At 44.3% G+C, this 16,241-nt stretch overlaps 1 protein-coding gene across 5 annotated transcripts in view; it reads right to left on the reverse strand.

The window, feature by feature from the left end:
• Positions 1-292: 292 nt before the first annotated feature.
• The window catches only part of SGPP2 (sphingosine-1-phosphate phosphatase 2), a 147,464-nt gene continuing 131,515 nt past the window's right edge, over positions 293-16,241 (reverse strand). For all 5 annotated transcript variants that reach the window (XM_086366226.1, XM_086366218.1, XM_086366247.1 and 2 more), the window contains one exon: positions 293-3,717. In XM_086366226.1, coding sequence (XP_086222352.1) covers positions 3,166-3,717 — 552 coding nt within the window. In that variant the 3' untranslated portion in view covers positions 293-3,165. The remainder of the gene's footprint in view (positions 3,718-16,241) is intronic.

Raw genomic sequence — 16,241 nt, forward strand, 5'->3', positions numbered from 1 at the left:
GCTCACCAACATCTGCGTGTGGCTGCATCACGACAGCGCTAGAGAACTGTATCGTCACTGTTTAGTCGCTTTGCAACTCCAAGGACTAGCCCACCAGGCTCCTCTGTCCTTGGGATTCTCCAGGGATCGAACCCACATCTCCTGTGTTGGCAGGCAGATTCTGTACCACTGAAGCACCTGGGAAGCCCCAGAGAACTGTATAGCTGCTGTTTATTTTTGTCACCACTTTTCAACTCAGGTCCCATGAACCCTGAGGATCTAGGGGGGAAAAAATTGCAAGGAAGCAGAACACTGGCTTTTAAAGCATTTAATAAATCATAATCAAACAAAAATGATTTTAAAAAGAATAAATTTACATACAGTACATAAGTAAGATAGCTGAAGGTTTCCAAAATAGAAAACCAGAGCATATGGCCCTGAAACACCACATGCTTTGGTTACACTCGGGAAGCATGAGTCGCCTATTTGGGCAAGAAAATTCTGTTATAGTGTGATCTGCAGGCACCTTGAGGGGTGATTTCAGTCCTTGAGGGTTTTTTGTTCATGGTCTCCTCTGTGGTTTTTTCTCCTGCATTATCTGTTTTGGTGGGGGTCCAGGCAAAACTGGCCTGGAATGATGGCTGTTTAGCATGACACTCACAGGAGGAAATGCCTGGTCCATTGTGCTTGTGGGCTGGGGGCAGGAGGGCAGTCAGGAAGAGCATGTGCTGTTCTGCCTGGAGGGGCTGATAACGCCAAGCACTTTGGTATCACCACGTTCAAATGCAGGGCTGGCCAGACTACATCTTCTACGCTTAGACTGGACACATCAAGATGAGCTGGATTTTAAAACTTAATCTCTAAGACTTCTGCTCAACAGAGGCTCTGGATCAAGACAGGGGCTATGCCAGCAGGGGGCAGTCTATCCCCAGAGAGAAAATCTAAAGGTCAGAGATGGAAGGTGTAGTCTTGGGGGGTGGGATGAGGGGTGTTTTGTGTGTGTTTGTGTGAAGGGCTGGGTAAAGTGAATGAGGAGGGCTCTGTGTGTGTGTGTGTGTGTGTATAACAGGGTGAAGGGCTGGGTAAGGTGAATGAGGGCAGACCAAGCTGCAGTTTGAAGCAGTTAAAATGGTTCTTCTAAACAGTTTCTGCCTGATTCTAGGCCACAGAGCCGTCGTGCTCAAAAACTAAGCTTGGCCTCACCAATATGTACTTTTTATTCTTTGGCTGATGTAACAAGAGACTTTAAAAAGTGACCAATCTGTGAGTCTTTCTTTACTGCACAATGGCTACCATATTCATCCTCAATCCAAATTGTATAAATACAGCCTTGAATACATCAATGCAGTTGACTGCGGTTCTGTTTTTGGGGCTTAAAACTAAAGAGATGGCAGTAAAATTTATATACACACACAAATGAATCGTTCACACCCACCGCTATGACAACAATTAGCACCCTTCTCAAAGGATACAAGTGGAAAAAGCTGATCCTTTTGCCCATTAGCTTCAGAGAAATCAACTAAAATCATTCTGTGTAAATATTACGCAGGGCTATGATCTCAGGTCTGGCAGCCCACGGGGACGGGGGCACAGAGAGTGCCGCGTGCACTGCAGTGTGGGGTGGTCTCGGGTGGGGGTGCCCGTGACCTGGGGCATCCCCCTACCAGAGTGCCACAGATCTTGGTCAGAGGATGATGTAAAAACACAAACAGCAAGTCATTTTGACCCCTGCCTTCTAACTATGAAAAATGTCCGAAGCATGAAGGCAAACATCAGAGATGATCGCAACCAGAAGGCCAGGGTGCGTCTTTGAAATCAGGACAAACGGGTGTTCAGTTTTCACACTGGATGCGGAGGTAAGAACCTAACTGTCCAGACAGGCAGATTTCCCCTCAAAGTATGTGAGTGGTGAGGACGCAGGAGGTTATAAAGCATTGGCTTCAGCAGCTCAGGAGCTCCACCACAAGACACTTTGTTAACTGCCCATTGACACTCGCTTTTAAGAACACCGTTGACAGCTGTTCAGCTGTTCCTCTTCATTCTTGTTCCTCCTCCTAGAGGAGCCCCTGCAGGAAGGTGTTTGCATAATGATCACCTTCCTAAGTCTAATAAGGACTTGCCTGGGGTCTAAAGGATGCTGGGTTGGGTTGGCTTGTTCCAAAGAGAGGCTGACATTGTTCTGACATTAATTACCCTTAAAATTGCCAAGAGACAAGAGGTGGGGGTGGGAGATGGAAAGGGAGCCCCTGATTCTATTTAGCAGATGAGAAAATGGATTTAGAAAAAGTAATGAAGAAACAGTGGCCAGGACGGAGGTCTAGGGCCCCAAGAAGGATTACATTCACCTGTTCTTCTACTGATCCACTTTAACAGGCCCACGACAGTGCCTTCTCAGTTTGTAAAAAGCAAAAAAAAGATAAAGAAGGGCAGAGGGCTTGTCCCAAGTCACTCTGATGCAGGAGAGAGCCGCATACCCAGAGGAACCCAGATGAAGTGAGTTGGGAGCAGCCAGTTGGGTTCATGGTTCAGAAGAGGATAGAAATAAATGGTATCCAAATCCTGCAAAGTGTACAGGCAAGGAGGAGCAGATCCCCTCCTGTCCAATGCGCACCTGACAGAGACCAGGACACACAGGGAAAGCAGGTTCTTGCCTAGGACCTCAGGGCTTTGCCTCGCCTTTCACGCTTCCCGGGGAGGTTTACAGCACTCTCCCTGTGAGCTGGCATGGTCTCATGTGATCATAACGACAGAAAGTCACCCTGTCCAAGGAACATCATCTTTTCTCTCGGACCAGCACTGAGACTGAGCGATGGGCAGGGTCATAATTGAAAAGAAAACCCGTTGTCCAGCTTTCTGGGTCATGCTCTTCAGAACCCAGGGTGTTTGTGGCCACTCCTAAGCCAGGCTGCAATTCCTGCCAGCCCACGGCTGGCCCAAAGTCCATGTAACAGGGTGGGGGACCCCGAAAGAGGTTAACTGTGGGTTTAGCCTGGCTTCATCCGTGACATGACCCTTACAGGCAAGTGGTTCCTACGAGACAACTTTCCCCACCATACAGCAGCAACATTTATCTTAGATATTAGCAAAATAGACATGTGACTTAAGGAAATTGTTTTTAAAGAAAAATGTGTCATCAAGACTTCCCCACTCAACTTTTTGATGTCTTGTCCAGTGACTGTTTGAGGCTCAGAGTAATCCCAGAAACCTGTGGAGCATTGGCACGAAGGTGATAGCACAGATGCCAACAGACGTGTAGGTAACAAACTTGTAAGGCACTTCGATCTCCAGTCTCCGCCTGGCCTCCTTGTTTCTAGTGACCACCTTGAACCAGGAGTACAACACTTGCAGCGAGAGTTTCTGTACCAGCTGACGGACCAGGAGGATCAGCACAATTCCCACAGTGAATTTGGCCAGACCCAAAACTAACAGGTCGGTGGTGAGCGGTGGGATGTTCTGAATAACAGGGAGAGATTCCATGGGCTCAGACACGAGCTGGAAAAAATGGTTGATCCAGAACCCTATGGTCACCCCAGCTCCAGCAGCCATGATGGTCGTGGTGTCCGCTCTGGTTGGGCTGTAGTAATCAGACACGGGGTAGTTGTAGCACAGGAAGAACGGCACCACTAGAACACACACAGGTAAGAGAGGGCTGGCCGAGTCCAGGCGATCGATCAGGGTCCAGGCAGGGTAAGTGAGGACAATGAGGATGGTGGTGATCAGGATGCCGCCCAGCACATCCTGCGGGAAGGAGAGCAAAGAATGGTGAGAGCTCTTCCTGTATTAATTTCAAGTCAAGTAAAACTGATTAGATGTTTAAAACACAATTTTTACATTGCTTTATTTTATAATACTATTTAAGATTTTTTTTTTGTTTTGATGTGGACCATTTTTTTAAAGTCTTTCCTAAATGTGCTACAATATTGTTTCTATTTTATGTTTTGGTTTTTTGACCTAGAGGCATATGGGATCTTACCTCTCTGACCAAGGGATCAAACCCACACCCCTGGCACTGGAAGGTGAAGTCTTAACCACTGAGCCACCAGGGAAGTCCCTTATAATACATATATTTTTTAAAATGTATGGTTGTAAACATTTTAAAAGTAGGAAAAACACAGTCATGCTATTCATCATTGTATTGCTATTCATGGTATGTCTTTCAGTTTTTCCATCTTTTGGAATAAATTTTATGTTTATTTTCTCAATGCATGGCTATAACCACACTTTCTTCAATCTATTTTATTTTTTTTTTCATCCTATACTTTTAAAAAATTTGCTTTTTGGCCATATACTATGTGGTTTGCAGGATCTCAATTCCCCAACCAGGGACTGAACCCAGGCAACTGCAGTGAAAGCACTGAGTCCTAACCACTGGACCACCAGGGAATTCCCTTCAATCTATTATTTTTTTATTTAATATTATGTCACAGGGCTTCCCTGGTGGTTCAGATGGTAGAGAATCTGCCTGCAGTGCAGGAGACGTGGCTTCGATCCCTGGGTTGGGAAGATCCCCTGGAGAAGTGAATGGCAACTCACTCCAGTGTTCTTGCCTGGAGAATTCTATGGACAGAGGGGCCTGACGGGCTACAGTCCACAGGGGTCGCAAAGAGTTGGACACCCCTGAGCAACTAGCACACCCACACCTTAAGTCACAAAGATGGTCATGATCTTCACAAAGATGGTGTCATCCTTTCTTGGCAGGCAGAGGGTGGAGGAGAAAGTCACCTTCTGCAGGAGCCATGTTAAAAGCAAGAGCATCATCATTACTTACAGAGTGCGTTTATTTGGGGTGGTCTGGGAAGATATTTTGGGAGAAGGCAATGGCACCCCACTCCAGTACTCCTGCCTGGAAAATCCCATGGATGGAGGAGCCTGGTAGGCTGCAGTCCATGGGGTCGCTGAGGGTCAGACATGACTGAGCGATTTCACTTTCACTTTTCGCTTTCATGCATTGGAGAAGGAAATGGCAACCCACTCCAGTGTTCTTGCCTGGAGAATCCCAGGGATGGGGGAGCCTGGTGGGCTGCCGTCTATGGGGTCACACAGAGTCGGACACAACTGAAGTGACTTAGCAGCAGCAGGGAAGATATTTTAGATGTGGCGGTATGGACGCTCCATCGTGCCCATCTGGGCACTACCACTGTCTTCAGAGACAGAACTTCAGATAGTGTACATGTCTCACTGGGTGCATGCGCGAAGCTTAATCAGTCCTTCTTCAGGACACTTCAGACTGTGGTTTTCCTTCTTTGTCCCCATGTCCCTCTCTCCTCCTTTCCCTATTTTTTCTCTTTCTCCCCTTCCCTCCTTTGCCTCCTTCCTTAAAGGCATGTTTAAAATATTTTTAACTCCTTAATGTCCTCCATTTTCTTCTTCCTTTAGTGTTTTCACAGCAAAATTCATTAGGTGAAGTCTCAACATAACCAACTGATTAATACATTTAAGTCAGAGAATGAGGAGCTTGCTATGGTTTTGTTACAGTTTCATGTGGGTTATTTTGAAATTTTATAATTGAAAAATTGAAACACTTTCTTCAATGCATTGGAAAATCTGGAAAACAACAAAAAGTAAAACATATGCATTGTAGAAAATCTGGGAAGCACCAAAAAGTATAAGGAAAAACAGATCCTTATTTCCACTACCTACTGTCAACTGTGTCTATATTTTGGCATGTTGCCCTCCCACTCTTTTTTCCCCCATAAATATAAAATAGAATTCTAAAGAGTTGGTCTTTCCCCCCCCCCCCTAATTCTTCATTCATTATTGCTCTTGTTTAGTTTCTAATAAAATGACACCTGATTCGGGTAAACAATGAGCGAGAATCAGACCTTAGAAGTAAACACTGAGGCTAGAGCATTTTTCAGATTAGAGGGTACCCATCCATCCTTCCAGTGTCCACATGTGTGAGCCCCTGCTGTATGCCACATTGCTAGAGGACCCAGTCTGAGCTAAACCATCACAATCCATGACTATGGGGAGCTTGCAGTCTAGAGAAGAGACAGAGGATTGCCATTGTTGAAGAGGAAAAGTGGTCAGCTTGTGGATTGTGATGGTTTTAGGGCACTGAAGAGTAAAGGGTAAACACAGGCAGAAGTCCACAGGGTCCTAAAATCCAATCCACTCCATAAAACTTACATCGAGGGAACAACATGAGGCCGCTGACATAGCTCTCTCTGGGTACCAACATGACAAGATTTTATGACTGCAGTGGGGAGAACGAATACAAGAAGGGCAAGAGTATGGAGATTGGGAGGCCACTGACCTTCTCAGAGGAAGCCTTGTACTCTGCATGTCCTCCATGTGACCCCTGGGCTTCACCTGCTGTTACTTCTGCCATCCTTCTCCTCAATGACCCCTCAGGCTGTGTGGTCTCCATGATCACGGTCCCCATGACCGTCCCCTGTGCTGTGGTTATGCATGGGTGTTGTCTTATTTGGGCAGGTGGCGGGGAGAAGCAGTCCTTCATTTAAACTTCTTGGTTACCAAAACTTGAGGCAAACTCAAATTGAGTTTTTCTCCACCTGTTGCCTCGACTTCTTCACCTTGAAATACAACTGCTGACTAAACTAAACTTTGTTGATACACAATTCTCAAAGCCCACTTACTAGACATTTGCTGGCTGTTTCCTCAGCATCTGTCTTTGACCCAGCAGCCTCATACCTCTCACTGGGAATCCATGAAGTTCTGGAAAATATGGGAGTTGGAGCACCGTGACCCCATAGAACAATCAGGGTGCTGTATCTCCTGGTTATCCTGATTGGTCCAGGGATGGTCATGTGACCTGCGCCAGTCCAATCAGACAAAACTGGGGGGTTTTGCTTGGGATTCTGGGAAAGAGATGTTCTTTGTTTTTCTGAACACTGGGCCCTGTGGGTTTACACCCTTTACTTAGTAGACCTTCAATATTCAGCTTTTGTTAATGCTACCCTGCACCATCATGGCTTTCCTCTGACCTCCAAGAGGTCTCTTGCTTAGTTTCCTCCTTCAGATCCTAAACAGGGTGTTTCCACAGATTCTGTCTTCAGGCTGTCTTTTTTCCCCTCCATTTAGAGCTTGTATAGATCCATGGCCCCATCTCTCCATTCTCTACCAGAGTAACTCTAAAATCTTTTGTTTTCAGACATTTTTCTCTCAAACTTTGGTCCTACCTTTTAAAACTAACAGCTATTTTCATTCAGATGCCTGTCAACTCCCCTAACCAACTTGTCTAAAAGTCATCAACACCCCAAAAGAAAAATAAGTCAAGGAAATGAACACTTTATAGAAAAGGAACTATGAATGCCTTATAAACATATGAAAATATACCTAAACTTACTCACAATAAGTGGAAATCAAACTAAGCTGAGGAGAAATTAAAATTTACATTCACACAAAAACCAGTATGCAAATGTTTACAGCCGTTATGTTAATAATGTCCCCAAACTGGGAACAACCTCCATGTCACTCAAGGGGTAAACAAACTGTGCTGTGTTCATACAATGGACTATTTCTTGGCAATAAAAAGCAACAAAATACTAATGCAGGCAACAGCTTGGATGAAATCTCCAGGAAATCACGCTGAATGGAAAAAGCAGTCTCCAAGGGTAACATACTGTATGCTTCTATTTTTATGACATTCTCTGAAGGACAGAACTACAGGACTGGGGAACAGATCCATGGTTGCCAGGGTCTGGGGGAGGGAGGGTGCAGCTGCAAAGGGAGAGCATGGGGGACTCTGGGGTGACAGAGCTGTCCCGTGTTATGGTGGCAGTTACTCAAATCAATCCTGGTATTCAAATCCAGAGAACTGGGACTTCCTGGTCATCCGGTGGCTAAGACTCCGTGCTCCCAGTGCGGGGGGAGCCTGGTCAGGGAGCTAGATCCTACATGCCACAACAAAGACCAGGCGTAGCCAAACAAATAAATATTTTTTTTAAATACCCAGAGAACTATACACCCAAGGCAAAATCAACTTTACTGTTCATTTAACACATGAAATTAAAAATGACATTTTAGACAAAACTAAGAAAGCTGGTGGGTGCTTTTGTTTTTACTCATTAACAGCGTTGCGTGTGCCATGTGTGAAGCAGTGCTCTGGCCATCCAGAGGTTCCCAACCCAGCTCTCTCCCCTCCCCGCCAAACTGCTGATAAGGTACCCCTCACCTGTCAGCATTAACAAAAATCTAGAAGTCTGACAGCATTCTGTTGATGAAACAGCAAGTGGGGGTAAAGGGACTCCTGTCTCTTAACTGTATGAATGCCAAGTGGCGCAACACTTACGAGGAGGAACCTAGTGATGTGTGACTTGACCGTGGAGATACACACCTGCCTGTGTCTGTAATGAGCTCTTTACAAATTGTCCATCGTAGCATCATCTGTGACAGCAAAAGCCTGGGAAAATGCCAAGTTCTACCTGTAGGGAGCAGTTAAATATAACCCTACAAACAAATACTTTGCAGCTGTAGAAAGAATGAGGAAGCTCTCATATGGAATTGTAAAAAGCATGGTATAGAACGGTGTGTACAGCACGTTACCATTTTCCATTTTTAAAAAGCTGGAAGATTATACGGTACATTTTTACTTTAAACACAAATAGGTTCACTTGAAGGGCAGGGGATGGAGGTGGGAAGACATTTCACAGGATACTCCTGTGTACCTTTTGAATTATATAAATATACCGCCTCTGGGTTTCCTAGATGGTGCTAGCAGTAAAGAACCCGCCTGCCCATACAGGAGACATGAGAGATGCGGGTTTGATCTCTGGGTGGGGAAGACCCCTAGAGGAGGGTATGGCAACCCACTCCAGTATTCTTGCCTGGAAAATCCCATGGACAGAGGAGCCTGGCGGACTGCAGACCATAGGGTCACAAAGAGTCAGATACAACTGAAGCAACTTAGCGCAGACTGCCTCTGTTAAAAAAATTAAGTGAAATAATTTTTGTCTCTTTTCTTCCAAACACAATTTGCCTTTCAATCCCCATGTGAAGTGGGGATCTCAGGTGATCTCATGGTATCCTCCACAGGGGACTGGTCAGATACGGTGATGGAGGGGAGGGTGCAGCTGGCCTGCCAAAGCATCACCTGCTGGGAACAGAGGGTGCCTCGTGTTTTAGAGGAACATACATTTTGAGGGGGGGAGGAGGGCCAGGCACAATGAACTCAATACCCCAACACAAGCCTCTACTCTCTCCGTGGGGATAGGAGGTTCTGCCTCTCAGGGTGTGTCCTGGCAGCCCCACTGAACTGATGTCTGAGCCCTGAAGAAGTTAGAGAGGATGAAAGAGCATTTTGCCTCCATCTACAAAACACAGAGCTAAAGAAGGCTGCTTGGAGATCCTTCTGGCAGAGGGCTATCCAAAGAGAAGAATCCAGTCTTCCTCGTCCCTCCAGGCCACAGTGCCCCATGTGGGTACTTTACGATACCATCTGGCAGGACAAAAGTGGAGCATCCAGATCATCCACTGTATCTGCTTGGCCTGGTGAGGCAGCCAAAGAGATGCTGGTGACACGCAAATCAGCAGGAAAGGATGCTGATGGGGCAGGGACCACAGAACTCACAGCGACCACGGCATCTCCCAGACTGGCTGATGGGACAGTATCAGAAAGCTACTGGGCCTGGAGGGCAGTAAGCAAGTTCAAGGTGCTCATGGGTCACAGCCTGGGCAGAGAGCAAGGGACCCAGCAGAGCAGTCTTCACATCATGACATCCATCCAGCAGGACAACGTGGCGCTCGGGATTCAGATGGGTTCATGAGCACACGTGAGATGCCCTCAGGAAAGTCCAGGCATTTTTTTTTCATGAGCATTTCTGTTAGCGGTGGGGGTTAAACACAACTTTGCAGAGGGGTAGAGGTTCAGACTGACCCTGGAGGTGTTCAGGGAAATTCATTTATTATACATATTTCTGTTGGTGCCACCTCCATGAGTCCTAATGACTGCTCCTCTCTATCACTATCTCTGGCCACCAGTCACTTCCACAGACTTCCCTCCTCCGTGATTCACAAACTCCTGCACCTGCTGTCACTGCTGAGTTTCCCTGCCTGCTGGCCATTCACCTGCCCACAGCATTCACTGACTGCCTTCCTGGTTGCCGTTTCAATGCAAATGTTCACCAGTTTTAGTGTTAGTGTGCACTGGAAAAGTGAAAGTGAAAGTCACTCAGTTGTGTCCAACTTTTTGTGACCCCATGGACTATACAGTCCATGAAATTCTCCAGGCCAGAGTACTGGAGTGGGTAGCCATTCCCTTCTCCAGGGGATCTTCCCAACCCAGGGATCGAACCCAGGTCTCCCACACTGCAGACGGATTCTTTACCAGCTGAGCCACAAGGGAAGCCCTGGAATTTAGTGTGCACTGGAATCACTAAATCAAAATTTCAGATAATTTTTAAGATGCAGATTTCAGAGGCCTGCCTTCTGATTCTGACTTGCAGCATGGCCCAGGAGTCTGCATTTTTACATCCCAACATAATGCTCATGTAGTGAGTCAAAACAGAAACAACTCTGAGAAATACCAGCCTCTCAATTGAGAGTCTGAGTCCTGCATGATATGGGTTTAATTAACCTATCATATCAGAGTTTTCTCTCATTCCTTTTCCGCTTGAACTTTCCACACCAGTCAGATAGGTCTACTTGCTTTTCCCAAAATGCCTGGCACAATTTTATCAGAATTTTGCATCCCTTTCATGTACATTTTTAGCCATCTTTATCTCTCAAGATATTATCAGCTAATCTAAGGCTCAGCTCAAAAGCTACTTCCTTTGCAGAATATCTTCCTCTGCCTCCACAGTTGGAAATAGCCTGTCCCTGAACTGAATGTAAAGGCATTTGCTTAACAGCACTCAAAAAGCCCCTCTCTTAAATTGCCTTTGCTGTAGTTCTCCGTTCACATGCCTTTCTCCTGGGTTGATTGTAACACTGATTGGCAAGGAGGAAGTTCTCCTGCAACTTGACCTTATTCCTCAAAGCCCCCAGCACAGTGCCTAACATGTCACAGATATTCAGCTACAGAGATCTGGAGAATGTAATGCCTTTCTCTCAATGGACTATCCACACTACTTAAAACCCACTGTTAGGGTTAGGACTTCCCTTGGTGGTTCAGTGGCTGAGAATCCACCTGCCATTGCAGGGGACGTGGGTTTGATCCCCGGTCTGGGAAGATCCCACATGCTGCAGGACAACTAAGCTCATATGCCACAAGGACTGAAGCCCAAGCCCTAGGGCTCTGCAACAAGACAAGTGACCACGATGAAAAGCCCAGGCATCCCAACTAGAGAGTAGCCCCACTCGTCACAACTACAGAATGCCTACATGCGTCAATGAAGACCCATCGCCAAAGAGAAATAATGCGGGGAGCTGCCCGTGAGAACAGGGTCCTTTGTCCGAAGGACACAGCTCTGGGAGCTGCCTCAGTCCTTGAGGGTTTGCTTGCAAACATAGCTCTCTGTCCCACCACCCCGGAGATTAGGTGCTTATTTACTGCAGACACCTGGAGTTCTGTGCAAACTTCTCACGAACAGAGAAATGTTATCTGGTGTAAGAAATAATAACAGGGTGCCATTCCTGTGCTCTCAAGATTTCTTGTGACTGTTGTAATGTGTATAGGTCAACCAAGAAAAAATGTCAACTGTCTTGTCTTTCTCACGCTCTTCTGTATAAATATAAGATGCTGAATAAAGTTGGTGTCAGACTGCGTCCCTTCGTGGAGATGTGTCTGAACCTCTCGACCCCATCTTTGTTGTAGTCTCTTGCTGTAGTTTCCTTTCTCAGCCCCGCCGTGCACGTTCTTGGGACCTGATCAACTTTGCCGGCTGGCACCGGCAAAATAACACATAATTTTTTTAAAAACACACTGTTATATAATGGGCTTCTCTGGTGGCTCAGATGGTAAAGAATCTGCCCCCAGTGTGGGGGACCTGGGTTTGATCCCTAGGTTGGGCAGATCTCCTGGAGAAGGAAATGGCTACCCACTCCAGTACTCTTGCCTGGAGAATCCCATGGACAGAGGATCTGGCAGGCTATAGTCCATGGGGTCACAATGAGTCGGCCACGACTAACACTTTCACTGTTTTAATACATAGAAGACAATTTGCCTTCCTTCCCTCCTTTCCTTTGTACCTACAGTTACCAAATTCCTGGACATCTGGTTGGAATATTTTTCATCAACCAATTCTGTTCTTCAGTATATCAGGAAATGAGACTATTTGTGGTCCACAGCCCTAGCATTTGAGGTGAAAGTAATTTTGGCCAACATGCCTGCTGCTGTGGAGCTTCCTTCCTTCTATCCACATATTTGGGTTTGGAGCCATAAAAGGCGGTGCTGTATAAAGGCAATTTATATATTTTTGTAAGAAAAATACTTGAACCAGTTCTAATGAACTTTCTACATTCATATGGGGTCTCTACATTTCTGATAATAAACTTCTTCTAAACAGCTTCTGCTGGATCATCAAAAAAGCAAGAGAGTTCCAGAAAAACATCTATTTCTGCTTTATTGACTATGCCAAAGCCTTTGACTGTGTGGATCACAACAAACTGTGGAAAATTCTTAAAGAGATGGGAATACAAGACCACCTGACCTGTCTCTTGAGAAACCTATATGCAGGTCAGGAAGCAACAGTTAGAACAGGACATGGAACAACAGACTGGTTCCAAATAGGAAAAGGAGTATGTCAAGGCTGTATATTGTCACCCTGCTTATTTAACTTCTATGCAGAATATATCATGAGAAACGCTGGGCTGGAAGAAGCACAAGCTGGAATCAAGATTGCCGGGAGAAATATCAATAACCTCAGATATGCAGATGACACCACCCTTATGGCAGAAAGTGAAAAGGAACTAAAAATCCTCTTGATGAAAGTGAAAGAGGAGAGTGAAAAAGTTGGCTTAAAGCTCAACATTCAGAAAACGAAGATCATGGCATCTGGTCCCATCACTTCATGGGAAATGGATGGGGAAATAGTGGAAACAGTGTCAAATTTTATTTTTCTGGGCTCCAAAATCACTGCAGATAGTGACTGCAGCCATGAAATTAAGGGGATGGTATGGGGAGGGGGGAGGGAGGAGGGTTCAGGATGGGGAGCATGTGTATACCTGAAATTTAAAAAAAAATAAAAAATAAAAGACGCTTACTCCTTGGAAGGAAAGTTATGACCAACCTAGATAGCATATTGAAAAGCAGAGACATCACTTTGCCAACAAAGGTCCGTCTAGTCAAGGCTATGGTATTTCCAGTAGTCATGTATGGATGTGAGAGTTGGCCTATAAAGAAAGCTGAGCACCGAAGAATTGATGCTTTTGAACTGTGGTGTTGGAGAAGACTCATGAGAGTCCCTTGGACTGCAAGGAGATCCAACCAGTCCATCCTAAAGGAGATCAGTCCTGGGTGTTCATTGGAAGGACTGATACTGAAGCTGAAACTCCAATACTTTGGCCACCTCATGCAAAGAGTTGACTCATTGGGAAAGACCCTGATGCTGGGAGGGATTGGGGGCAGCAGGAGAAGGGGACGACAGAGGATGAGATGGCTGGATGGCATCACCGACTCGATGGACGTGAGTTTGAACTGAACTGAACTGAAACAGCTTCTAAGAAATAATGCTTGAAAATTCAAGGACACCTTTGTATACTAATTTTTTCAAGCTACTAAATTTATAGAAACAAAAAACTCACAAAATCTTCATCTGAGGATAGTATCTGATGTTTTGATTTTGGCAGATTCTCAATGAGGAGGTGATCTTTATTGTGTTTGGCACAGTATGTGGGGCCAGAGGGACAAGCAGTCACTGTTCTCTGGGATGGCAAAGGTGAGCGGTGAGGCTTAGGACAGGGTGTTCCTGTTCAGTTGCTAAGTCATGTCCTACTCTTTGTGAGCCCATGAACCACAGCACACCAAGCTCCTTTGTCCTTCACTATCTCCCGGAGTTTGCCCAAACTTATGCCCGTTGAGTCAGCAGTGCTATCTAACCATATAGCATCCTCTGCATCCCTCTTTTCCTTTTGCCTTCAGTCTTTCCCAGCATCACGGTCTTTTCCAATGAGTCAGTGAACACAGAAGTGGGAACCACTGGACAGCACTGGGATAATGCTGTCCAGAAAAATGTGGGTTTGGGGGTGGGGGAAGAGAAAAAAGTATGTGTGGTTTATAAGGAGATAGGAACTCTATGGAAGATGGGAAAAAATAATGATGCAACAAAGCCTGATGAAGCAAAGACATGAGGGCAGAAATGGCTGAATGAATGTGTTTTACTTTGTAGAAAACACATTTAAAACTCACTTTCAAGAAGAATGCAATTAGACTACAAAGAGTACAAAATACACAAAAGATTCACCACTTAGACCCAATGATGGCACTCCTAGGAATTTATCCTAAGAAAATGACCCAAGAAAAAGCTGCTCACAAAGGCTCTTAGATGGGAATGCTTCTTGTTATTTCAATCTATACTGATGAAGTCCAAAAAGTTAACAGTGCTCCACCATAGAACAATCAGAAAACACAAATAAGCAAAAAGATGATAAAGAATGGAGCATATGTCGTAATAAGAAAGAATCTGGAAAGACATAAATCAAGCATGGTATAATGTTGTTTACACCAAAAAGGAGATAAAATTGCAGACTGCTTTCTTATTTAATAACATAGCAGGAATATTTCCATTTGAAAAGATACATTTCTGCACCCTCTGCCTTTTTTTAAAAATAGTTTCAAAGTATCTGTAAGTGAGAATATCAAGCAGAATACAAACTCTCTACATAAAGGATGATCCTAATTTTAGATAAATCTGCATTTTCATGGAAGGATAAAATATCAGGAAACAGAGGGATATCACAGATGATCATTACCTTCTCCAGGCTTTGCAAATATTTTCTAAGTCTTCTAGTCAACACCTTTATTATGATAAAAATATAATCAATGCAAAAAGTCAGGATGTTAAAATCAGACTTTCAAAATAGACAAAAATGAAAATAATTAACTGATGCTTATAAATTTTTACATCATCCAAAATAATGAAATGCCCCCAAGAATCTATATGATAATCAAGATACCATCCTTCCATGATGTAGGTAACATTTAAAATAAAGGCATAAAAAAATAAAGGCATATAAATTGTGTGGCCAGTGTTATCCTAAAGATCACATTGAAATTTAATAAATCTGTAATTCAATTTACCATCAAGGCTCAAATGAAGCCTTTTAAATTATTTGGGGAAAAAATAAATGATTACATGAACCTAGCATTTTTAAAGTTAAAGTGCAGGAAGATCTACCTTAATGCCTTTGATTTTTGTACCTATTCTCATTTTCAGTTATAAAAGTTAATATACAGATAAAAGCTTGGGCTTTATTGTACCTCATTACAGAAAACAATAATAAAGACAGGCAATCTAAAATGTTTAGGAAAGAATCCTAATGGAGCTGTCCCATGCATCAGGACACATTTTAGTGAATGCTCACACAAACACATAAAACAGTGTTTTTATTCTGAGCCAAACAGAAACACTCTTCCTTTTGGTAAACATCTCTAGGTATTTCAACGAGCAGGCCTTGTGAACTCTCCGCAGTTGTGAATTCTAACCCTACATCACATTCCCATATGCGGTTTACTGGGGCACATTTATATTCCACCCCAAATATCTTCACTGAAGAATGCTCTTGAACAGACCAACACAACACAAGGTTAGCTCACCAGAAAGAAGGGGAGAACAAACCCATTCATTCAATTGTTAGGAAAGAATGCATTCAGATCTTGGAACTATTTATGCTGAGAACTCTATGATTCTGGCATCTTCCCCTCTGCCAGGTCCCCTGCTGAGAATGTGAAGGGCCCTCTCTGCCCTTGGCTGTCTTTGGAGAGCAAGCTGAAGTCAGGAGCAGCGTAAAAAGCCAAGACCCTCTTCTTTGTAGATGTAGTGAATGCTCTGAATGCAAGCAGACCCTGACATTAAAACAAACTTAACAAAACCCACACACCCTACAATTATTTTAGAAAATAATTTTTAGTTATAGATCAATGTTTCCTAGTTAATATACTCAGAATACTTATCTTCTTCCATGCTAGCTCACAATTAATTCAATTTCTGAGAATAATGCAGATGAGATTCAATGGAAGCCAAACAGCAAGAGGGAGGAAGCACTCTTCATGAATATGAATATAAATGATTACAGAGAGAAACCTACATGTTATGTAATTAGCATATGTATAGGGGAGAAGGAGTGAGTGCTTAATTTCAAAAATATTAATTTCCTACTGAAACACACCAGCGTCCACAGAGAACCAAAAGCAGGGAGCAGAT

The sequence above is a fragment of the Bos grunniens genome, chromosome 2 (assembly GCF_055505025.1).
Source record: "Bos grunniens cultivar Pamir isolate PY7600 chromosome 2, Bosgru_T2T1.0, whole genome shotgun sequence".
Classification (NCBI taxonomy): Eukaryota; Metazoa; Chordata; class Mammalia; order Artiodactyla; family Bovidae; genus Bos; species Bos grunniens.